The sequence below is a fragment of the Leucoraja erinacea genome, unplaced genomic scaffold (genome assembly GCF_028641065.1).
Source record: "Leucoraja erinacea ecotype New England unplaced genomic scaffold, Leri_hhj_1 Leri_111S, whole genome shotgun sequence".
In the NCBI taxonomy this organism is placed as follows: Eukaryota; Metazoa; Chordata; class Chondrichthyes; order Rajiformes; family Rajidae; genus Leucoraja; species Leucoraja erinaceus.
In genome coordinates this window covers 262625-288922 of record NW_026575363.1, presented here as the reverse complement: position 1 = coordinate 288922, position 26298 = coordinate 262625, and the positions used below count along the sequence as shown (strand labels likewise).

General features: G+C 44.0%; 1 protein-coding gene across 4 annotated transcripts in view; it reads left to right on the top strand.

The window, feature by feature from the left end:
• Positions 1 to 25438, top strand: part of LOC129715321 (tigger transposable element-derived protein 1-like) — a 55440-nt gene extending 30002 nt beyond the window's left edge. The window contains exons 1-4 of one of the 4 annotated variants that reach the window (XM_055665188.1): positions 141 to 452; positions 14088 to 14145; positions 21190 to 21247; positions 22483 to 25438. In XM_055665188.1, coding sequence (XP_055521163.1) covers positions 22595 to 24217 — 1623 coding nt within the window. In that variant the 5' untranslated portion in view covers positions 141 to 452; positions 14088 to 14145; positions 21190 to 21247; positions 22483 to 22594 and the 3' untranslated portion in view covers positions 24218 to 25438. Of the gene's footprint in view, positions 1 to 140; positions 453 to 14087; positions 14146 to 21189; positions 21248 to 22482 lie in introns of those variants that run through there. The other 3 variants (XM_055665187.1, XM_055665189.1, XM_055665190.1) reach the window with 3 other exon arrangements.
• The last annotated feature ends 860 nt before the right edge of the window (positions 25439 to 26298 follow it).

The following is a 26298-nucleotide window of genomic DNA, read 5'->3' as shown; positions in this document are numbered from 1 at the left end:
CTCCAGCATCTGCAGTTCCCTCTTTAACACTATATTCACGGGGTTGTATGGCCTGTAATTTAAACGTACCACCACCTACATAAGCTTTTAAACCTTCTCTACTGACAACTCTGGCTCTCAACTCCATCCCGTCAGTAATGTCCTCATTGATTATGCGGTTGATATTGTTGCCTTTATCAAAAATAGCATTAAGGCGGAGTTGATGTTTGGAAAGGGATGTGTTCTGCTTCCTCTTGGGAGATGAGTCATGAACAACAGATTACAATGGGATAGTTCAACCAGTTAATCTGGTAATTTTCAGATGGCATAGCCTACAATTGGCTACTTATTATCATGCGACAGCAAGTTCTATAGACACTGGTTGGCTTGATTGTAATCATGTATTGTACACGCAACAGTAAACTAAACTCAAACTCAAAAGAAGGTGCGTTGTTGACCGAGTGAAAACTTTGGTGAGTTAAAGGCTGGTTTAATTTTTTCTTTCATTTTATTGTTGCCATTTTGTGTGCTCCTCCATTCAACTGATTTTCAGTGGTCATCAAGAACTGGTATCTTCAAGTCTCTGAGCTAATTAGATAAGCAGCTAGCAGTCCTCAACTGAGTGAACACTCAGATCCAGTGGGTTTGAGGTGGTGACTGAGGAGGCCGCTTCATAATGGTTCCCTTTCACAAAACCATTTTGACCTTGCCTAGTTAACTCAAATTTCAACCTGCCCCACTGTAAAATCAATATATATTCATATTTTTAATAATAGTAATGATGATAATAATAATAATAATGATGATAATAATAATAACAATAATAATGATAATAATTATAGTATTAATAACTTTATTTGTGCTGCACTTTTCATAAAATTGAACGCAACCCAAAGTGCTTTCACAAATACACAGGTCTAAACAAAAAATACATTTTAAAACAGTAAGGACACAGGCAGTTAATAGCATAAAAAGAACAGATTTATATAAATATTTAAAATATAAAATTGAGAAAGTAAAAGGACAATAATTAAAATGATTAAAAGGTATGTTTTTAGCTGCCGTTTAACAATGCCAACTGAGTTAGCGTCTCTCATAACACTTGGCTAGGTATTCCACAGCTTGGGGCGGTCATTGAAAAAGGCTGCTTCACCAATTTTCTTATTGCTGCGGCACTGAGAGGCTAACAGGACGGCATCAGAAGACCCGAGCGCTCGTGTAGGGGCATAGGGAAGGAGGGAGTCTGTAAAATATCCGCCCCTAAGCTATTTTGGGCTTTATAGACAAGAAAGACTTTATAGTCTATCCTGGATCTCACAGTAATCTGTTCCCTTTTCTTGGTATATGTTAATAGCCGGGCTGCAGTATTTTGAATGAGTTGTAACTTGTTTGTGTCCTTTGGAGGCATTACAGTAATGCCTTGATATGAAATCATGTATGAGATTGTCACAGTCGTGTTGAGTTAAGAAAGCAATATTTCTGAGGTGATAGAAAGCACACTTTGTTACCTTATTTATGTGAGATTTTAAATTAAGATCATTATCCATACTTACTCCCAGGCTTATGACTTCTTGTTGGACATAGGCAGTCAAATTTCCCAGTTTACCAAGTAACATCTCTCTCTTGGGATTTGAACCAATGGATAAAATTTCTGTCTTGTTATCGTTGAGTTTAAGAAAGTTAGCATTCATCCATTTTATAATGGAAAATAGGCAGGTCAAAAAATTTAAGGCATTTGCATCAGTGGGTTCAACAGAGAGGTATAACTGAGTGTCATCGGCATAACTTCAAAAATTTACATTATGCTGTCTGATAACCCCTCCTAGCGGCAACATATACAAGGAAAATATTAACGTGCCAAAGCAGCTACCAAGGCATGCTATATCATGTAGCTGTGACACATAATCCCCAAAGCTAACAAAGTACTTCCTTCCACTTATATATGATTGGAACCAACTTAGTACCTGATCTGATTGGTCGACCCAGCGATCCATAAGAATACTGTTATCTATGGTGTCAACATAGAAACATAGAAATTAGGCGCAGGAGTAGGCCATTCGGCCCTTCGAGCCTGCACCGCCATTCAATATGATCATGGCAGATCATCCAACTCAGTATCCCGTACCTGCCTTCTCTCCATACCCTCTGATCCCCTTAGCCACAAGGGCCACATCTAACTCCCTCTTAAATATAGCCAATGAACTGGCCTCAACTACCCTCTGTGGCAGATAGTTCCAGAGATTCACCACTCTCTGTGTGAAAAAGGTTCTTCTGTCAAAAGCTGCTGTGAGGTCTTGGAGGATCAGCATTGAGACTTTGTCTACGTCAGTGATAAATCTAAGGTCACTGACTACTTTTATCAGGGCAGTCAGTCTCAGTGGTGTCATTTACTCTGAAACCAGATTTAAATTTCTCTAAAATGATTTTTGATTCAGAAAGAGTTGTATTTGGTTGGATACCACTTTCTCCAGTACCTTGCTGATAAAGGGTAGATTTGATGTGGGTCTGTAATTACTCAGTTAATCTCCCACTGTCTAAATTTGTTTTTTTTAACAGAGGCTTTACGACATCGGTTTTATAAGTATCTGGGAGAATTCCAGTCTCAAGTGAGATGTTTCTAATTGTAAGAGCAAATCTGGATAAACTGTTGAAAACATTCTTTAAAAACTTTGTAGGAACCGTGTAGAAATTGTCCTAGTTCCGTGAAAGTGTCGTCAAGTCAAGTCAAGTCAAGTCAAGTTTATTTGTCACATACACATACAAGATGTGCAGTGAAATGAAAGTGGCAATGCTCGCGGACTTTTGTGCAAAAGACAAACAACAAAACAACCAAACAAATTATAAACACAATCATAACACACATATTCTCTTACATTCTCTCACCGCATGGCAACGGAGGCGTTTGCCTGACCGTAGCAGCTGGAACAGTCCGTTGCAGGGGTGGAAGGGGTCTCCCATGATTTTATTTGCTCTGGAGTTGGTCAATAGGCTTTTGGCAAAATGGCCTTCATCAGTCAGAGTACCGAGTATAGAAGGTTACACAAAAAAGCTGGAGAAACTCAGCGGGTGCAGCAGTATCTATGGAGCGAAGGAAATAGGTAACGTTTCGGGCCGAAACCCTTCTTCAGACTGATCGGGGCCACCCCCGATCAGTCTGAAGAAGGGTTTCGGCCCGAAACGTTACCTATTTCCTTCGCTCCATAGATGCTGCTGCACTCGCAGAGTTTCTCCAGCTTTTTTGTGTAACCTTCGATTCTCCAGCATCTGCAGTTCCCTCTTATATACCGAGTATAGAAGTTGGGAGGCCCTGTTAAAGTTGCACAAGACTCCACATTTAATACCGTGTTCATTTTTGGTCTGGATCTGAATCTGGATATAGGATGCTGGGAGTTCTAGGTAGAGCATCAGTCAGCACTATGTCCACCAGGGACAATACTGGAAGTTGGACAATTATATACTGGACATTTTTTACATTTATTAAGCCAATTAATCAAGCCAATTAACCTACAAACCTGTAGGTCTTTGGAATGTGGGAGGAAACCGAAGATCTCGGAGAAAACCCACGCAGGTCTTGGGGAGAACGTACAAATTCCGTACAGACAGCACCCGTAGTCAGGATCGAACCCGGGTTTCCAGTGCTGCATTTTGCTGTAAGGCAGCAACTCTTCTGCTGCGCCACCGTGACTGTTCGGTCACGGTCCGCCAGTGGTCACCCTGTTGTAGGATGGAAAGAGTTTAGAGAAGATCTCTGGTGATTGGAATTTTCCAGTCTCAACTTACTTCCTTACTACAGCTAGGGCTAGAGGATTTAAACTAATGTAGCAGGGGGATAGGTGCTACAGGGGGATATGAGCAGAGAGACAGAGGGGTGTAAAATGAGGGTAGAAGCAATAGGTAGCAAGGTGAAAAGTAAACGTAGCAGGCAGACAAATCCAGGGCAAAAATCAAAAAGGGCCACTTTTCAACGTAATTGTATAAGGGGTAAGAGCGTTGTAAAGACAATCCTGAAGGCTTTGTGTCTCAATGCAAGGAGCATTTGTAATAAGGTGGATGAGTTGAATATGCAGATAGTTATTAATGAATATGATATAGTTGGGATCACGGAGACATGGCTCCATGGTGACCAAGGCTCGGAGCTGAACATCCAGGAATATACAGGGATATTCAATATTCAGGACGGATAGGCAGAAAGGAAAAGGAGGTGGGGTAGCTTTGCTGGTTAGAGAGGAGATTAACGCGATAGAAAGGAAGGACATTAGCTTGAAGGATGTGGAATTGATATGTGTAGAGCTGCGAAACACTAAGGGGCAGAAAACACTAGTGGGAGTTGTGTGCAGGCTACCTAACAGTAGTAGTGGAGTTAGGGATGGCATCAAACAGGAAATTAGAAATGCGTGCAACAAAGGTAAAACAGTTATAATGGGTGACTTCAATCTACATATAGATTGGATAAATCAAATTGGCAAGGGTGCTGAGGAAGAGGATTTATTGGAATGTATGCAAGATAGTTTTCTAAACCAACATTTAGAGAAACCAACGACAGTGCAGGCTAATCTAGACTGGGTATTGAGTAATGAGGAAGGGTTTGTTAGCAGTATTGTTGTGTGCATGGCCCCTTGGGCAAGAGTGACCATAATATTGTTGAGTTCTTCATTAGGATGGAGAGTGACATTGTTAATTCAGAAACAAGGGTCCTGAACTTAAAGAAAGGTAACTTTGAGGGTATGAGACAAGAACTGGCAATTGATTCTTAATGGGTTGACGGTGGATATGCAATGGAAGGCATTAAAAGACTGCATGGATGAACTACAACAATTGTTCATCCCAGTTTGTCAAAATAATAAATCAGGGAAGGTGGTGCATCCGAGGATAACAAGAAAAATCAGGGATAGTATCAAAACAAAAGATGAAGCATACAAATTAGCCAGAAAAAGCAGCCTAACAGAGGACTGGGAGAAATTCAGTCCAGCTGAGGAGGACAAAGGGATTAATTAGGAAAGGGAAAATAGATTATGAAAGAAAACTGGCAGGGAACATAAAAACTGACTGCAAAAGTTTTTATAGATATGTGAAGAGAAAAAGATTAGTTAAAACAAATGTAGGTCCCTTGCAGTCAGAAACAGGTGAATTGATCATGGGGAACAAGGACATGGCAGACCAATTGAATAACTACTTTGGTTCCGTCTTTACTAAGGAAGACATTAATAATCTGCCGGAAATAGCAGGGGACCGCGGGTCAAATGAGACGAAGGAACTGAGTGAAATCCAGGTTAGCCGGGAAGTGTTATGTAAATTGAATGGATTAAAGGCCGATAAATCCCCAGGGCCAGATAGGCTGCATCCAGCGTACTTAAGGAAGTAGCCCTAGAAATAGTGGATGCATTAGTGATAATTTTTCAAAACTTTAGATTCTGGAGAAGTTCCTGAGGATTTGAGGGTAGCTAATGTAACCCCACTTTTTAAAAAGGGAGGGAGAGAGAAAACAGGGAATTACAGACCAGTTAGTCTAACATCAGTAGTGGGGAAAATGCTAGTCAGTTATTAAAGATGGGATAGCAGCACATTTGGAAAGTGGTGAATTCATTGGACAAAGTCAGCATGGATTTATGAAAGGTAAATCAGGTCTGAGAAATCTTATAGAATTTTTTGAGGATGTAACTAGTAGTGTGGATAAGGGAGAACCAGTGGATGTGTTATATCTGGACTTTCAGAAGGCTTTCGACAAGGTCCCACATAAGAGATTAGTATGCAAACTTAAAAACATGGTATTGGGGGTTCAGTATTGAGGTGGATAGACAACTGACTGGCAGACAGGAAGCAAAGAGTAGGAGTAAACGGGTCCTTTTCAGAATGGCAGGCAGTGACTAGTGGGGTACCGCAGCTATTTACAATATATATATTAATGATCTGGATGAGGGAATTGAATGCAACATCTCCAAGTTAGCGGATGACACGAAGCTGGGGGGCAGTGTTAGCTGTGAGGAGGATGCTAGGAGGCTGCAAGGTGACTTAGATAGGTTGGGTGAGTGGGCAAGTGCATGGCAGATGCAGTATAATGTGGATAAATGTGAGGTTATCCACTTTGGTGGCAAAAACAGGAAATTAGACACTTATCTGAATGGTGGCCGATTAGGAAAAGGGGAGATGCAACGAGACCTGGGTGTCATGGTACACCAGTCATTGAAAGTAGGCATGCAGGAGCAGCAGGCAGTGAAGAAGGCGAATGGTATGTTAACATTCATAGCAAAAGGATATGAGTATAGGAGCAGGGAGGTTCTACTGCAGTTGTACAGGGTCTTGGTGAGACCACACCCGGAGTGTTGTGTACAGTTTTATTCTCCAAATCTGAGGAAAAACATTCTTGCCATAGAGGGAGTACAGAGAAGGTTCACCAGACTGATTCCAGGGATGGCAGATCTTTCATTTGATTAAAGACTGGATAGACTCTGCTTGTACTCGCTAGAATTTTGAAGATTGAGGGGGGAATCTTATAGAAACTTACAAAATTCTTAAGGGGTTGGACAGGCTGGATGCAGGAAGATTATTCCCGATGTTGGGGAAGTCCAGAACAAGGGGTCACAGTTTAAGGATAAGGGGGAAATCTTTTAGGACCGATGTGAGAAATTGTTTTTCACACAGAGAGTGGTGAATCTGTGGAATTCTCTGCCACAGAAAGTAGTTGAGGCCAGTTCATTGGCTATATTTAAGAGGGAGTTAGATGTGGCCCTTGTGGCTAAAGGGATCAGGGGGTATGAAGAGAAGGCAGGTACAGGATACTGAGTTGGATGATCTGCCATGATCATATTGAATGGCGGTGCAGGCTCGAAGGGCCTACTGCACCTATTTTCTATGTATCTATGTGAGGATAAAGAGGGATATTTAGTGTCAATCCTAGAATAATAAAGAACATGGCTGTCCGAAGGGCGGGTGCATTGTGTGCGACTGCACTCCCCTTTTTTCCCCCTTAAGAAAAAATCACAAAAAAGGCTCGAAGGGCTGAATGGCCTACTCCTGCACCTTTTTTCTATGTTTCTATGTTCCCTTCCTAATACAAATTCATGGCTGTTTCGTATTAGAAATAAAGAAATTTAAAAGAAGTAGGTGCAGGAGTAGGCCTTTGAGCCCTTCGAGCCAGCACCGCCATTCAATATTATCATGGCTGATCATCTAAAATCTATGCCCCGTTCCAGCTTTTTCCCATATCCCTTGATTACTTTAATCCAAAGAGTTAAATCTATTTCTCTCTTGAAAACATCCAGTGCTTTGGCCTCCACTGTCTTCTGTGGCAGACAATTCAACATCTCTAGACAATTCTACATCTCTGGGTGAAAATGTTTTTCCTCACCTCAGTCCTAAATGGCACACAAACTTATTCTTAAACTGTGACCCCCTGGTTGTGGACTCCCCTGACATGGGGAACATTTTTCCTGCATCTAGCCTGTCCAATCCTTTATTGTTACTTTTACCTTCCAGTACAAATACTGATAAAATTTACCTGTTTATTTCATCTCCTCAGGTTTTCCACTACTAATATGCCAGTCTCTTACCATGGGGTAATCCATGGTCCATTAACACATTAACAATTATAGACACAAGGAACTGCAGATGATGGTCCAGGACTCTCATTGTCATAGAGGGAGTGCAGAGACGGTTCACCAGACTGATTCCTGGGATGTCAGGACTGTCTTATGAAGAAAGACTGGATAGACTTGGTTTACACTCTCTAGAATTTAGAAGATTGAGAGGGGATCTTATAGAAACTTACAAAATTCTTAAGGGGTTGGACAGGCTAGATGCAGGAAGATTGTTCCCGATGTTAGGGAAGTCCAGGACAAGGGGTCACAGCTTAAGGATAAAGGGGAAATCCTTTAAAACCGAGATGAGAAGAACTTTTTTCACGCAGAGAGTGGTGAATCTCTGGAACTCTCTGCCACAGAGGGTAGTTGAGGCCAGTTCATTGGCTATATTTAAGAGGGAGTTAGATGTGGCCCTTGTGGCTAGGGGGATCAGGGGGTATGGAGAGAAGGCAGGTACGGGATACTGAGTTGGATGATCAGCCATGATCATATTGAATGGCGGTCCAGGCTCGAAGGGCCGAATGGCCTACTCTTGCACCTAATTTCTATGTTTCTATGTTTCTATGTTTCTCCTCTCTTCCAGCTTTCTTCCCTTTCTCCACTACAATCCCAACACAAAATGTCACCTATCCATATTCTCCAGAGATGCTGCCTGACCCACTCAATTTGGCACTAGATTAAGTGGCTGACGGGTTCCTGTTGTGATACTCCTAATCCCCTATCCTCCCCCCCCCCCCCCCCAAACTTGTCTCTTCTTCCTGAGGAGACTGAAGAAGGTCCATCTGTCTCCTCAGATTCTTGTGAACTTCTACCACTGCACCATCGAGAGCATCCTTACCAACTGCATCACAGTATGGTATGGCAACTGCTCGGTCTCCAACCGGAAGGCACTGCAGAGGGTGGTGAAAATTGCCCAACGCATCACCGGTTCCTCGCTACCCTCCATTGAGTCTGCCCAAAGCAAGCGTTGTCTGCGAAGGGCGCTCAGCATCGCCAAGGACTGCTCTCACTCCAACCATGGACTGTTTGCCCTCCTACCATCCGGGAGGCGCTACAGGTCTCTCCGTTGCCGGACCAGGAACAGCTTCTTCCCTGTGACTGTCACACTACTTAACAATGTACCTCGGTGTCTGCGAATCTCCCCCCCCGCCCACCCCCGGACACTCCTCCCACAAGAAAAACACTATGACTGTATACATGTAAATAGATTTATTTATTGAAACCATATTCTATGTCGCTCTTCCAGCGAGATGCTAACTGCATTCAGTTGTACTGTACAATTAAAGTTGAATCTGAATCTGAATCTGCCGGTTGCCATTCCTCCCCACGCACTCACTCCATTCCGCCTCATCCCTCTTAGCAGCTCCCCGGTGGCGTAGCCATTCCAGCCCATTGGGTTCCCAATTGTGACGTAGAACACCCAGGCTTTACTGTGCAGGCACAGCTGACGGGCACGGCAAGTGGAAAAGTTATTTACTAAAGCTGAAAATGTGAATAACTCTTATAATATAACAACAAATGAAATGTTAAAGATGAGATTTATTTAGTTCAGTTCTGTCTTGTTGCGTCTCTTATTGCATTCTGCAGCTGGGGAGGGGGGCGGCTTCTGGTGGGGCCTGTCGAGGGCAGGTGGGTAGCGCTGCCGTGGCATATCACTGCCGTGGCCTGCCGCTGCCCTGCCTGCTTACTGCTGCCGCACCCCACCAGCTTCAGCCGGGGACCAGTGGGGGGCATCCTGCAGCTGGGGATGGGGACGGACTCAGGCAGGGACCAGTAGGGGGGGGTGGGAGGGCGCCCTGCAGTTGGGGGCAGGACAAATCCAGGCAGGGGCCAGTGGGGGTGTGCATCCTGCTACCGGCGAGAAGAACAATCTGTTCATCTTATGATTTTTTTTAAACCGTCATAATTTTTCTAATATTTCACCAATTGGAACAAAACTTGGTGCGTTTGGAGCAGAGGAGAACGGAGAGTAAGGTGGCGAAAAAATCCTAGAGATATATGGTATCGTTTTTGTGCAAATTAAAAAAAAAAGTGCTGACCAGAAGTGGTCAAAATGAGAGTTTTAGTAATAGTATAGATAGTTCGATAGTAACATCCCCAACAAACCCCTCATCCACGTGCTCCAGGGATGCTGGAGAACATGAGATAATTTTACATTCATACCAAGTCAATTAACCTACAAACCTGTACATCTTTGTAGTGCGGAAGGAAACCATTTTCTCAGAGAAAACCCATGCAGGTCACAGGGAGAATGTACAAACTTCATACAGACAGCGCCCGTATTCAACATCGAACATAGGTCTATGGCTTGTAAGGCAGCAACTCTACAGGGTCCAAGGAGATAGCTGAATGAATAGCAAATTGGCTCCATGGAAGGAAGCAGAAGGTGATGGTGGAAGGTTGCATTTCAGACAGGAGGCCGGTGACCAGTGGGCTGCCTCAGGGTTCGGTGCTGGGCCTGTTAATGTTTGTCATCTGTATCAATGATTTGAATGAGAACTTACACGGCAAGAATAACAAGTCAGCTCATGACACAAAGTTGGTAGTTTTTCAGATCTTGATCGATTTGTCAGTTGGTCTGAGGAATGGTTGATGGAGTGTAATGCAGAGAAATATGAGGTGTTGCATATAGGGAATTCTAACATGGGCAGGACCTGCATGGTGAATGATAGGCCTCTGCCGAGTGTTGTGGAGAAGAGGGATCTAGGAGTGCAGGTCCATGGCTCCTTGAAGTTGGAATCACAAGTAGATAGGGTGGTCGAGAAGGCTATTGACTTATTGGCCATCGTTAGCCAGATTATTGATTATAGAAGTTGAAATGTCAGATTGAAGTTACATAAGACGTTGGTGAGGCTGCATTTAGTGTGTTGTGTTCTGTTCTGGGCACCATGTTATAGGAAAGATGTTGTCAAGCTGGAAAGGGTACAGAGAAGATTTATGAGAATGTTGCCAGTCCTCTGGTTATGAGCTACAGGGAGAGGTTGTGTAGGCAGTGGCATTATTCCCAGCATGGGAGGATGAGGGGTGATCTTATAGAGGTGTATAAAATCATGAGAGGTATAGATCAGGCACATGCACAGAATCTCTTGCCCAGAGTAGGTGAATAGAGGACCCAAGGGACTTAGGTTCAAGGTGAAGGGGAAAAGATTCAATAGGAATCAGAGTAGTAACTATTTCACAAGTTGGTGAGTGTATGTAACAAGCTGCCAGAGGAGTTAGTTGAGGCAGGGACTAATGCCCCTGTCCCACTTAGGGAACCTGAACGGAAACATCTGAAGACTTTGCGCCCCACCCAAGGTTTCCGTGCGGTTCCCGGAGGTTGCAGGTGGTTGCCGGAGGTTGGAGGTACTGGAAGCAGGTAGGGAGACTGACAAAAACCTCCAGTAACCTCCGGGAACCACACGGAAACCTTGGGTGGGACGCAAAGTCTCCAGAGGTTTCTGTTCAGGTTTCCTAAGTGGGACAGGGGCATAACCCACCGTGTAAGAAACAGTTAGACAATAGACAATAGTAGGCCATTTGGCCCTTCGAGCCAGCACCGCCATTCAATGTGATCATGGCGGATCATCCCCAATCAGTACCCCGTTCCTGCCTTCTCCCCATATCCCCTGATTCCGCTATTTTTAAGAGCCCTATCTAGCTCTCTCTTGAAAGCATCCAGTGAACCTGCCTCCACCGCCTTCTGAGGCAGAGAATTACACAGACTCACCACTCTTTGAGAGAAAAAGTGTTTCCTCATCTCTGTTCGAAATTGCTTACTCCTTTTTCTTGAACTGTGGCCCCTGGTTCTGGACTCCCCAAACATCGGGAACATGTTTCCTGCCTCTCGTGTGTCCAAGCCCTTAACAATCTTATATGTTTCAATGTTCCCTCTCATTCTTCTAAACTCCAGAGTGTACAAGCCCAGCTTCTCCATTCTCTCAGCATATGACAGTCCTGCCATCCCGGGAATCAACCTTGCAAACCTACGCTGCACTTCGTCAGTTGCAAGAATGTCCTTCCTCAAATTATGGGACCAAAACTGCACACAATACTCCAGGTGTGGTCTCACTAGGGCTCTGTACAACTGCAGAAGGACCTGTAATTGATTCCCCATGTTATAAAGGGTAACATGCCATTCGCTTTCCTCACTGCCTGCTGTACCTGTATGTTTACTTTCATAGACTGACATACAAGGACCCCCAGATCCCGTTGTACTTCCCCTTTTCCCAACTTGACACAATTTAGATAGTAAGCTGCTTTCCTGTTTTTGCTACCAAAGTGGATAACCTCACATTTATCCACATTAAACTTCATCTGCCATGCATCTGCCCATTTCCCCAACCTGTCCAAGTCAACTTCCATTCTACATCGAAATAAAGAAACATAGAAAAGTATACACAGGTAACTTCCCGAAAGTCAATGTGTCTAAGGCCAGAGACACAATAGACAATACACAATAGGGCAGGAGGAGGCCATTCAGCCCTTCGAGCCAGCACTGCCATTCATTGTAATCACGGCTGATCGTCCCCTATCAATAATCCGTGCTTGCCTTCTCCCCATATCCTTTGACTCAACTAGCCCCTAGAGCTCTATCTAACTGTCTCTTAAGTCCATCCAATGTTTTGGCCTCCACTGCCCTCTGTGGCAGAGAATTCCATAAATTCACAACTCTCTGGGTGAAAAAGTTATTTCTCACCTCAGTCTTAAGTGACCTCCCCTTTATTCTAAGATTGTGGTCCCTGGTTCTGGACTTGCTCAACATTGGGAACATTTGTCCCGCATCTAGCTTGTCCAGTCCTTTTACAATTTTATATGTTTCTATAAAATATACCCTCATCCTTCTAATCTCCAGTGAATACAAGCCTAGTCTTTTCAATCTTTCCTCATATGACAGTCCAGCCATCCCAGGGATCAATCTTGTGAACCTACGCTGCATTGCCTCAATTCTCATAGCATCCTCCTCACAGTTCTCACTGCCACCCAGCTTTGTGTCATCTGCAAATTTGCTAATGTTACTTTGAATCACTTCATCCAAATTATTGATGTATATTGTAAACAGCACCGAGCCATGCGGTACCCCACTAGTCACTGCCTGCCATTCTGAAAGGGACCCATTAATCCCTACTCTTTGTTTCCTGTCTGCCAAACACTTCTCTATCCATGTCAGCACTCTACCCACAATAACATGTGCCCTAATTTTGCCCACTAATCTGCTATGTGGGACCTTATCAAATGCTTTCTGAAAGTCCACGTACACTACATCCACTGGCTCTCCCTTGTCCATTTTCCTAGTTACATTTTCAAAAAATTCCAGAAGATTAGTCAAGCATGATTAGTCAAGCCCTTTGTAAATCCACGCTGACTCGGACCAATCCTGTTCCAAATGTGCGGCTATCTCATCTTTTATAATTGACTCCAGCATCTTCCCCACCACCGACGTCAGACTAACTGGTCCACAATTTCCCGTTTTCTCTCTCCCGCCTTCCTTAAAAAGTGGGATAACATTAGCTACCCTCCAATCCACAGGAACTGATCCTGAGTCTATAGAACATTGGAAAATTATCACCAATGCATCCATGATTTCTAGAGCCACTTCCTTAAGTACCCTGGGATGCAGACCCTGGGGATTTATCAGCCTTCAGTCCCATCAGTCTATCCAACACCATTTCCTGCCCAATGTGGATTTCCTTCTTGGCTATCTTATATTCTTGGCGAGCTTACCTTCGCACCTCATCATTTCTCCCCGTATTGCTTTTTTGGTTATCTTCTGTGTTCTTTAAACATTGCCCAATCGTCTTTCTTCCCGCTCATCTTTGCCAAGTTGTACTTCTTCGCTTTAATTATTATACTGTCCCTGACATCCCTTGTCAGCCATGGTTGGCCCTTGGAACCCTTCTTCCTCCTAGGAATGAACTGATCCTGCACCTTCTGTATTATTCCTAGAAACACATGCCATTTTTGTTCCACTGTCATCCCTGCTAGTGTATCTTTTCAATCAAAGTTAAACAGGTACATGGATAGGACAGGTTAGCGCAGACAGGTGGGACTAGTGTAGCTGGGAGATGTTGGCCGGTGTGGGCAAGTTGGGCCAAAGGGCCCATTTCCACTGTATCACACTATCACTCTAAAGCTGTGCTGCCCAATGTCAACCGTCCCTATATATCAAGCCTTCTTTGGCCATCTCCTGCTTTAATCATCCCAATTTCCTTCTAAAAGGCCTTCCACTCACACAGCTCTACCATCCATATCCTACTTGGTATAAATCATTATTTTCATCATTGACCTGCCTGGCTGTGTGCTTCTTGATATCCAATTAAAAATGATCACAGTTGCAATAAATCCCCCAAGTGTGTGTTCCTCTTAGAACTTTCTCTTCCACCCACTGAACATTTCCACAACTGTTGTTAACATTAACACTGTCATGAGAAACTGTTTCTGATATTGTGTATTGCCTGATTACTGCAAGGTGAAGTAATGTGGTATTTGCCAATGGTAAATTGGTGCGTAGTGCGATTTTTAACATTTTAACTTTTTTTTGTCTCATATTAGAAGAGTACCAATTTGCCCAAAGTGTGAAGACTCTTTTCCTCCTTCAATAATTGTATTGGTAAGTATTTTTGTACATATTATTTGAATTGATGATAAAGCAAGATTGCCACCTTGAAATCTTTATAGTTTTGTTTAGTTTAGAGACAAATCATGGAAGCCAGCCCTATAGCCCACAGAGTCGATATATAACCAGTCACATTAGATCTTTGTTATCCTACTTTTGTATCCAGTCTCCACACATTTGGGGCAAATTTTATCAAAGTTAATTAACCTTCCAGTGGAAGGTTCATTGGTATCATTTAAAAATAAATTGGATAGGCATATGGATGAGAAGGGAATGGAGGGTTATGGTATGAGTGCAGGCAGGTGGAACTAAGGGGAAAAAACCTTTGTTCGGCACGGACACGTAGGGCCGAGATGGCCTGTTTCCATGCTGTAATTGTTATATGGTTATATTGTTATATGGTTAACCTATAAACCCGCATGTCCTTGGGATGTGGAATGAATCCGGAGAACCCGGAGGAAACTCACACAATCACAGGAAGAATATGCAAACTCCACACAGACAGAACTCCACACAGTACAGGTGTCAGAGATTGTGGGAATTAGACAGGATAATGGTGTTAGTATGGAGAGATAGATCAGCCTTGATTGAATGGCGGAGTAGACTTGATGGGCTGAATGGCCAATTCACACATTTCTTATCACTTATGAATTTATGAGCCGATCGTCATGATTGAACCCAGCCTCCTGGTGTCGTGAAGCAACAGCTCTACAAGGTGTGTCACTGGGCTGCCCTTTCTTTCTTAAAATATCCTCCATTTCTAGCAGTGTGTGAATTGAGTGTTCATTCAATAGACAAAAGACAATAGGTGCAGGAGTAGGCCATTTAGTACCACTTTGGTAAACCTTTTATTTGACCTGTGCAGGGCAATGGAGTTGTTAACATGCAGATTATTCAATGTCATCTTCATGTACCAAACAACTACCTTTGATTCTTTTCTAGACTGATACAGTTAAAATGCAACAAGACTGGCAGGATATTTTCAAATTTATAAGTTTAGTTTAGTTTACTTGAGTTTAGGGATACAGCGTACTTAAAGCTCCTTGGGCCCATCACGTCCGCATCAACCAGTGATCCCACACATTTAAGGGCCTATCCCACTTGGCGATTTAACAAAGAAATGTTGCGACACTTAAAAAACCACTACGCGTCATACGTCATCACGCTGCATCATGCCGCAAATATTTCGCTGACCTGATACGGCAGTCACTGAAAGATTTGCCAACTGGGACTGGCCCTTAACACAATCCTACACACACACAAGCCAACTAACCTCCAAACCTGTACGTCTTTGCAGCGTGGCAGGAAACCGAAGAACTCGGAGAAAACCCATGCAGGTCACGGGGAGAACGTACAAACTCCGTACAGACAGCACCCATAGTCCAGATTGAACCCGGGTCTCTGGTGCTGCAAGTGCTGTAAGGCAGCAACTATCGCTGCACCACCATGTCGCCCACGTTCTCAGAGCAGAATTAGGCCATTCAGCCCATCAAGACTACTCTGCCGTTTAATCATGGCTGATCTATGTTTCCCTCTCAATCCCATTCTCCTGCCTTTTTCCCCCACAACATCTCACACCCTTACTAATCAACAATCTGTCAATCTCTGCCTTAAAAATATCCGTTGACGGCCTCCACAACCATCGAGATTCACCAGGCTCAGACATTCCTGAGAAATTCCTCCTCATCTCCTTTCTAAAGGTATGGTCATTTATTCTGAGGCAATGGCCTCTGTTCCCAGACTCTCGCACGAGTGGAAACATCGTCTCCAGTAAATTTGAAGAAAATTGTTAGTGTATTTGGTGACATGCCAAATCTCTTTAAACTTGTCAAAAAGTAGAGAATTCATTATGCCAGAGGAGAATGGGCTGTCTAATAGATTGGTGAGAGTAGAGGGCAAAGGTTTCGTATACACAGGTAACTTCCCGAAAATCAACGTGTCTAAGACCAGAGAGACAATAGACAATAGAGAATAGGTTTCTCAATCTCTCTTTTTAATGGCCCACCCCTTATTCTTAAACTGTGACCCCTGATTCTGGACTCCCCCAACATCAGGAACATTTTTCCTGCATCTAGCCTGTCCAATCATTTAATAATTTTTTATGTTCCCTATAAGATCTCCTCTCATCCTACTAAATTCCAGTGGATACCTACCCAATTGACTCATTCTATCATCATATGTCAGTACTGCCATCCCGGAAATTAACCTGGTAAACCTACACTGCACTCCCTCAATAACAACAATGCCCTTCCTCAAATTGGGAGATCAAAATTGCACATAATACTCCAGGTGTGGTCTCATCAGGGCCCTGTGCAATTGCAGTTGGACCACCTTGCTTCTAAACTCAAATCCTGTCACAATGAACATACCATTATCTCTTATCGCTGCTGCTGTACCTGCATGCTTACTTTCAGTGACTGATGTACAAGTACACCCAGGTCCGGTTGCACCTACCTTTTCCTTGTCTAACATCATTCAGATAATAATCTGCCTTCCTGTTCTTGCCACCAAAGTTGATAACCTTTGATTTATCCACACTATACTGCATCTGCCATTCTTCTGCCCACTCACCCAACCTATCCAAGTCACACTGTAGCCTCATAGCATCCACCTCGCAGCTCACACTGACACCCAGCTTTGTGTCATCCGTAAACTTGGAGAGGTACATTTAATTCCCTTGTCTAAATCATTAATATATATATTGTAAATAACTGAGGTCCCATCACTGTGCCTTGTGGCACCCCACTAATCACTGCCTGCCATTCTGAAAAGGACCTGTTAATTCCTACTCTTTGCTTCCTGTCTGCCAACCAGTTCTCCATCCATGTCAATACCCTACGCCCAATACCATGTGCTCTAATTTTGGACACTAATCTCTTGTGTCTCTATTTTTGCACACTAATCTCTTGTTGCTGTGAAGATAAAAATGTAGTTTCACTCAGAGAATGCATTCACTGGGAAAACAGTGGAAGAGATACTTTCCATCTATCAGAAGTGATAGGATAAGCACTTGTATCACCGAAGCATAGTAGACCATTGAGCAAGTGCTAGTATACGGGATTAATGTGGACAGAATCCTGATATTGACATGTACACAATATTTTTAACGTTTCTACGCTATGTGACCCTTATCCCATTAATTGCCCATTTCTTGATGGCCCAATTCCATTCTGGCCCCTGCACTTTTCACCAGAATTAGAATGAAAAGTGAAGCATCAAATTTAGGTTCAGATTCAGATTCCGATTCCGATTCAATTTTAATTGTCATTGTCAGTGTACAGTACAGAGACAACGAAATGCATTTAGCATCTCCCTGAAAGAGCGACATAGCAAACGATTGGAATAAATAAATAATAAGTGTCCGGGGGGGGGGGTGGTGATTGGCAGTCACCGAGGTACGTTGTTGAGTAGAGTGACAGCCGCCGGAAAGAAGCTGTTCCTCGACCTGCTGGTTCGGCAACGGAGAGACCTGTAGCGCCTCCCGGATGGTAGGAGGGTAAACAGTCCATGGTTGGGGTGAGAGCAGTCCTTGGCGATGCTGAGCACCCTCCGCAGACAGTGCTTGCTTTGGACAGACTCAATGGAGGGGAGCGTGGAACCGGTGATGTGTTGGGCAATTTTCACCACCCTCTGCAATGCCTTCCGGTCGGAGACAGAGCAGTTGCCATACCATACTGTGATGCAGTTGGTAAGGATGCTCTCGATGGTGCAGCGGTAGAATTTCACCAGGATCTGAGGAGACAGATGGACCTTCTTCAGTCTCCTCAGGAAGAAGAGACGTTGATGAGCTTTCTTGATCAGAGTAGAGGTATTGTGGGTCCAAGAGAGGTCATCGGAGATGTTGACTCCCAGGAACCTGAAGCTAGAAACACGTTCCACCTCCATCCCGTTAATGTGGATGGGGGTAGGCGTGCCGCCTCTGGACTTCCTGAAGTCTACAATGAGCTCCTTGGTCTTCTTGGAGTTAAGGGCCAGGTTGTTGTCAGCGCACCATGCTGCTAAGTGCTGGACCTCCTCCCTGTAGGCCAGCTCATCGTTGTTGCTGATGAGGCCAATCACCGTTGTATCATCTGCATACTTGATGATGGTGTTAGTACCATGTACAGGTATGCAGTCATAGGTGAAGAGGGAGTAGAGGAGGGGGCTCAGCACACAGCCCTGTGGAACGCCGGTGTTCAGGGTGAGGGTTGAAGAGGTGTGCTTGTCTAACCTCACAGACTGGGGTCTGTTGGTTAGAAAGTCCAGTATCCAGTTGCAGAGGGAGGGGTCGATGCCCAGGTTACCGAGTTTGGTGATCAGTTTTGATGGTATAATGGTGTTGAATGCCGAGCTGTAATCGATGAACAGCATTCTTACATAAGTGTCTCTGTTGTCGAGGTGGGAGAGGGCGGAGTGAAGTGCCGTTGAGATGGCACCCTCCGTACTCCTGTTCTTGCAGTAGGCAAACTGATAGGGATCCAGTGTGGGGGGTAGGCAGCTTTTGAGGTGTGCCAGGACCAGCCTCTCGAAGCACTTGGTGATGATGGGGGTAAGTGCAACTTACCCCCTGCAAATTTAGAGACATAGTTGTAGTCATACGGCACGGAAACAGGAATTTGGCCCCTTGACCATGCCGACATAGATGCCCCATGTGCGCTGGTACCACCTGCCCACATTTGGCCCATAACTCTCCAATCCTTTCCTGTCCATGTACCTGTCCAAGAATCTTTCACATGTTGTTATAGTACTTGCCTCGACTACCTGTGGCAGCTCGTTCTGTATGTTCACCACCTTCCGAGTAAAAAAGGTGCCCCTCAGATTTCGTATTAAACTCCATAATTTCACGAATAAAGCAATGGCAACATCCTCGTAAATATTCTCCGCATTCTTTTTATCTTATTGTGGCCATCCCTAAAACAGGGATTCAAATCCAGTACACAATACTCTGATTGTGGCCTCACAAACGTTTTCTACAACTGTAGCATAATATACCATCTTGTATGGTCAATACCTTGACTGACAACAGCTAATGTACCAAAAACCTTCTTCACCACCTTGTTTACCAGTGACACCAGTTACCTACACTCCCAGATCCCTCTGCACTACAACACCCCCTAGAGCCCGAACATTCACTGTGATATTCCTGCTCATGTTAGTGCTCCCATAATGAATCACCTCACACCCCTCCGTATAAAACTAATTTAACCATTCCTCAGCCCACCTGCCCAACTGATCAAGGTCCTGATGTCATCTTTGATAATCATCTTCACTATCTATGATATCACCCACTTTAGACTCATCGTATGTTTCTGTTTGAGGACTATACATGTCATGCCACTATGTGTGCTGAATTTTGAATGAAATAATGAAGATGCTGTCTTTGTAATCTTCCAGCTAAACTGTGGATAAAAAATTACAAACAGAGCCTAGTCAGTACATACATTTGGAGAAGACATTGTGAAAGGAAAGAAATTCGACAATGAATTGGCCGGAAAATCTTGAACGTGGTTTCATTGGAAGTCAGATGACAACATGTGGAAGCAATGCTCCTGTTAATAATGGGGGAGTCAGTGTGGCATCTAATGCAACTGTAGCGAGGTGGAGAGAGAAGAGAGAGAGGTGGAAAGTGATGTAGAGAAAGAGAGGGTGAGAGAGAAGAGAAAGAAAGAGAGATAGAGAAGGAGAAAAGGAAGGAGAGAGGGTGAAGAGGGAAGAGAGCAAACAGAGGATGGAGAGAAGAGTGAGAGAAGATAAAGAGGCATGAGTGCGAAAAGAGAGATGAGAGAGAGCGAGAGAGAAGAGAGAGATGAGAGGAGAGAAAGAGAGACGAGAGAGAGAGATGAGATAGAGAAGAGAGAGAGAGACACACGAGTGAGACGAGAGATGAGAGAGAAGAGAGAGAGAGGGATGACATTCAAACTAAACCATGAGTAGCAACAACTGAAAGCCGAGAGAGACAGATTCTCACAAAGAAAAGATCATAGAATATGGAATGGAATACTTTATTGTCACGTGACCAGGCACAGTGAAATTCTTTGCTTGCATACCCAATGTATACAAATCTGAAGAAGGGTATCAACCCGAAACACCACCCATTGCTTCCCTGCAGAGGTGCTGCCTGGCCTGCTATGTCTACCTTCAATGTACACAATGTACACAAATCGCAGCCACCTGTGGCACTGACAAAGTACACCGGCTCCTCCTTTTATTCTACTCTCCCCCTCCCCCACAGAGCGGTTCCCCCACACTGGGTCCCCATTGTCATTTCTTCCCCCCTCCTCCCCAATTGTCCATTGTTCTTCCCCCACCTCCCTAACAGCAATCCCCCCACTGGAGATGATATAGTATACTGGACTATGTGGGACCCGTTGGGAGGGCTGGTCCCCCGGCACAATATTGCACCTCTCCACCATTTCCAATATTGGTGCCCAGTGGGGAGGGGGGGGGGGGGGGGGGAGCTTTCTGGAGCGCTGATATGGGTGTTGTGGGCTGAATGGACTGGTCTCCAGATGGCTAGTATGGACATTGTGGGCTAAATGGATTCTTGGGGTGGCAGCACATTCTCTCAAGCCTGATCTGCTGGCAGCTCACTCACGGCTGGTGGGCTGGCAGTTGAATCATGGCTATTCCTTGAAATTCCATTTCAAGCAGGGTGCAAGGCTACCAAATTCAAATCCATTTTCCTACCATTTCAAGCATGGTGCAAGGCCACCAAATTCAAGTGCAATTTCATACCATTTCAAGCAGGTTGCAAGGCCACCAAATTCAAATGCAGTTTCATACCATTTCATGCAGGGTGAAACCACCATAAAACCACACAAAACTCCAAACTTACAGTTCAGTAGACATTCAGTATGTTCAGTTGATTCACAGCTCAGACAGAGTCTTGACCTCTCCCTCCCCTATCATGCAGAGACTGAACCACACCCACACTTCCGGGTTTTATAACCCCTCCTCCTCCCACCAGAAAAGGTGTGGCCTTAATGGCATGATTGATAGGAGAGACATTCTCAACATTTTTTAAACACTAATCATACTTTTATTTTTCATTGAGAGAAGAATTCACTGCACCTGCTGAGCGGAGGGGGACTGAGTAAGATGCCTAAAAATCATAGCCGTAAGTCATAGTGTTTATTTAAAATCAATATACAGTGCAAAAGGAAGTTACCCAAAGCACCCAAACCACCATTTGCAGTAGTGCCATTTAAGTTCAAGCCAAAGCACACAGACCACCATTTGTAGTAATGCCTTTTAACTTCAAGCCAAGCACCCAATCCACCATTTGCAGTAGTGCCTTTTAAAATCAACCCAAAGCACACAAACCACCATTTGCAGTAGTGCCTTTTTTCTTCAACCCAAACCCCCCAAACAACCATTTGCAGGCTGAGCCTTTTTACTTCAAACCAACCATATTTTCATTTTCAAACCACATTAAGGGAACTCACAGCTGAGTAGGCCTCTGGCTTCCTCCATCTTGCCATAGAGGGAGTACAGAGAAGGTTCACCAGACTGATTCCTGGGATGTCAGGACTTTCATATGAAGAAACACTGGATAGACTCGGCATGTACTCGCTAGAATTTAGGAGATTGAGGGGGGATCTTTTAGAAACGTACAAAATTCTTAAGGGGTTGGACATGCTAGATGCAGGAATATTGTTCCCGATGTTGGGGAAGTCCAGAACAAGGGGTCAGAGTTTAAGGATAAAGGGGAAATTGTTTAAGACCGAGATGATAAAAACATTTTTCACACAGAGAATGGTGGATCTCTGGAATTCTCTGCCACAGAGGGTAGTTGAAGCCAGATCATTGGCTATATTTAAGAGGGGGTTAGATGTGGCCCTTTTGGCTAAAGGGATCAGGGGGTATGGGGAGAAGGCAGGTACAGGATGCTGAGTTGGATGATCAGCCATGATCATATTAATTGGCTGCGCAGGCTCGAAGGGCCGAATAGCCTACTCCTGCACCTATTTTCTATGTTTCTATGTTTCCCCCTCCCTCCAGCAGGGGCAGCAGAGAGAATGGTGAATATTTTTAAAACATTAATATCTCTCTGATTTTTCATCGATGGGAACAATCCTCTGGTCCAGGAAGGCGGACGTGGGCTCCGAGCGTGGTGGCCAAATATGACAGCCGTAGGTGGCGGCGTTCTCTCGGAAATCGCACCACAGTGGGCCAAAAGCGGTCAAGATCAGACTTTTAGTAATATAGATAGAACATATATGCTATACTATATATATATTCTATATAGTATATAGAACAAGACAGCATAGAAATAGACTCCTGAAGACCCAATATCTTTGCTGGACTTAATGCCAAGCTGAAGTAATCTATTCAATAATCTCTTGTTTACAGATGCTCCTCAGCCACGAGATCACGACTAAAAACAACCGATAATCTACAGTGTTCTGTGTTGCCAACGTTTTCTGGATACAGTGTATTGTGTTGTGTGTTTTTGCATCCCATCATGTCTACAAATTGCCCATCTGTGTCTTCTGCTTCTGGTGTGAAGAAGAAGACGAGAATTCCTCTTAAGATGAAACTCAAGATAATTGCCCTGCGTGAACGCGGCAAGCGAGTAATAGACATCGCACGTGAGTTAGGAATTCCACAATCGACGATCTCGACCATCTGCAAAGATAAGACGCGAATCAGAGATGCAGCGAAATCGTCAGCATCGGTTAAATCCACGGTCATCAGAAACAAAAGAGCTGGGCCGATTGGTGATATAGAGAGATTACTTGTCACATGGATGGAAGACCAGATACAGAAGCACAAACCATTCAGCTTATCGACGATCCAGGCTATGGCAAGAAGTTTTTTCAATACACTAAAAGAGAATTCTGATGATCCTACGTATCCACAAGTGTTTACAGCAAGTCCTGGATGGTTCCAACGCTTCAAAAGGCGTAATAATTTTAATAATGTGAAGATCAGCGGTGAAGCAGCAAGTGTCAATACTGAAGGTGCCGCAGCTTTTAAGGAAGAGCTGAATAGGATAATTGTGGATGAGAAATATTTGCCAGAACAAATATTCAATGTCGATGAAACATGCTTGTTCTGGAAGCGTATGCCAGAGCACACATACATTCATCAAGAGTCCAAGACAATGCCAGGATTCAAGACATACAAAGACCGTGTAACGCTGCTGTTGGGTGGAAATGTCGCAGGGTTCAAATTAAAGCCTTTACTAATCTACCACTCAGAGAACCCTAGAGCATTGAAGAATGTGAGCACGCAAACACTTCCCGTTCATTATCGCCATAACAGGAAAGCCATGATGACATCAGCATTGTTTGCCGACTGGTATCTAAACTGTTTTATTCCGGAGGCAAGAGAATATTGTTGGGAAAACAAAATCCCATTCAGAATTCTTCTGATCTTGGATAATGCTCCAGGACATCCGCAGCATATCGGCAACATGCATCCCTTTATAAAGGTTGTGTATTTGCCACCGAGCATAACCGCTCTTATTCAACCAATGGACCAAGGTGTAATAGCTACGTTCAAAGCCTACTTTTTAGGGCAAACGTTTGCGCAGGCTGTTCGAGCAACTAAATCTGGCCGAACACTCCGAGACTTTTGGAACGGTTTTAACATTCTAAATGCTACCCGGAACATCGCTGCAGCATGGAAAGATGTCACACTGCAATGCATGAAGTGCGTTTGGAAGAAAGTTATGAAGACACATGTGGATACATTCAAAGGTTTTAACAAAGATTCTGCTGTTGATAACATAGTAAGAAACAAGATATTGGTGCTTGGGAACCAGCTAGAATTGGACATCGATGAAGAAGATATTCATGAGCTTGTTGACATTGAGGCTGAAGAGCTTTCCAATGAGGATCTGATCGAACTGGAGGAAGCAAGAAGAAAAGAAGCTGAGGCAATGGAAGAAGAAGTTATAGCCGAGGCACTAAAAACGTTCACAACAAAGAAACTGGCAGAGGCATTTGCTGCTATCAGCAGTGGCATACGGATGTTGGAAGAAATGGACATCAATTATGAGAGAGTCACAAAAACTGACAGGCAGATACAGGATGCTCTTGCCTGCTATAGGGAAATATATAATGAAATGAATAAAGAATAAATAAACTGTATCGTCAAAACTTGATACCTTCCTGAAGAACACTATGCCCGCTAAACAATCAACAAGTGTTGATGCCCCAGTGACTTCTCCCTCTATTCTCCAGCCTTATCAGAAGAGAGAGAATGTTTGGTAGGTTAGGTGTATTAAATGCATTTTCGACTTACAATATTTTCCATTTACGATGGGTTTATCGGAACGTAACCTTATCGTAAGTTGAGAAACACGTGTACTTCAAACCGTGGTCATTCCTCGTTTTCCCTGCTGCCATCCAGCTGAAGATAAAGAAACTTTAAAGGCCTGTCCCACTTGGGCTTCATTTGCGCGTCATTTACGCGAAATCTTAAAAATTGGTTGGCGCATCGTTACGAGCGCATGCCGCGTGGTGAGGCGCTGTGGTGAGCCGCAGTGGTGTATGCAGTGACGAGCGGTAAAGCGCGACGCCCCAGGATTTTGGAATGCTCAAAATCCTCGCGCATCACCTGCATGACTTATCCCTTGCGCACGCTGACATACCGACGGCGTACGTGTAGCACATGGTGATGCACCGTGACGCACGAACATTGTCTATGCTAATTTAATCGTTTAAAAAAAAATTTCACTGGGAAAATCCTTGCCACGTATATCAGACTAAGTACGAACGACTTCGCAAATGTCTCCCAAAGAATCAGGGCCCTCAAGCGCAATTTATCGCGTGACTGTCGTACTGGTAGACTATTTTCGTACGACAGTCACTACCAGCCTGTCGTGTAAATGACACGCAAATGACGCCCAAGTGGGACAGGTCCTTTACAGCGCACACAGCCAGACTCAGGTGCAGCTTCCTCTCTCTATCAGGCTCCTGAATAGTCCTTCCATAAGTTGTATCCATTTTCATATTGAATGAATGAAATTGATTTCAAGTTATGTATTACTCTGTTATGGCCAAATCCAGGTAATGTGTGAATGTGGTGACAAAGGCTGTATTAAAACCACTCAATATCCAGCTATGTTGCACCAATGTTGGATGCTTCAGACAATATATTGCACTGCAATGCTGAGAATTATATTCTGTACCCTGTCATTCCCCTTTTTTATACCTATTGTACTTAAGATTGGCACGATTGTATACATGAATAATATTTTCTGATTTAATCCGATTGCATGCAAAATAAAGCTTTTTCACTGTACCCCACGAAATACATAACAATAATAAACTTAAACCTAATCAATGTGTCAGAGTCTTTCATGAGAAACTGCAGAGAAGATGCAATACTTACCTCAGGGGTCGATGCTGGGGCTCCTACTCTTCACGTTGTATATTAATGGTTTGCATGAGGAGTTTTAAGGCTTTGTGGCCAATTTTGTGGATGATACGAAAATAGGTGGAGGGGCAGGCAGTGCAGAGAAAGCAGGGACTTGGACAGATTGGGAGTGTGGGCAGAGAAGTGGCAGGTGGAATATAGTGCAGCAAAATGTGGAGTCATGCATTTTGTTAGAAGGAATAAAGGCGTAGTGAAGCGGCACCTGCTGGTGCTCGCAAGTATCGAACCCTGCGGTCGGAATCCGCACGCACGTGACTCAGGCAGGGGTCGTGTTTTCGCGCGGTTTTCAGGGCTCTGTAGTGAGGGGTCGTAGTGAGACCACCGTCGTGGTCAGTTGTGTTTCCACTGGCAATTGTCAAGGCCGTGATCAGTGAATCACATTGTGAATAAATTTGATTCATCAACCGTCTGTTGCCGTGATCCGCCAAAGTAGACTAGTTTCTAAATGGGGAGAGAATCCAGAAATTGGTGCATAGAGACTTGGGAGTGCTAGTGCAGGATTACCGTAAAGTTTATCAGCACGTCGAAACGATAGTACAGAGAGCAAACTCAATGCTAGCATTTATTTCAAGAGGGCTTGTTTACAAAAACAGGCATGTAGTGCTGAGACTTTATAAGGCGCAGGTAAGTCCGCATTTTGAATATCTTGAGCAATTTTGGGCACCTGTGTAAGGAAGGTCCAGAGGAGATTTACAAGAATGACCCCAGGAATGAGTGGGTTAGCATATGATGAGCGTTTGACGGCACTGGGCCTGTACTCGCTGGAGTTTAAGGCTTGAA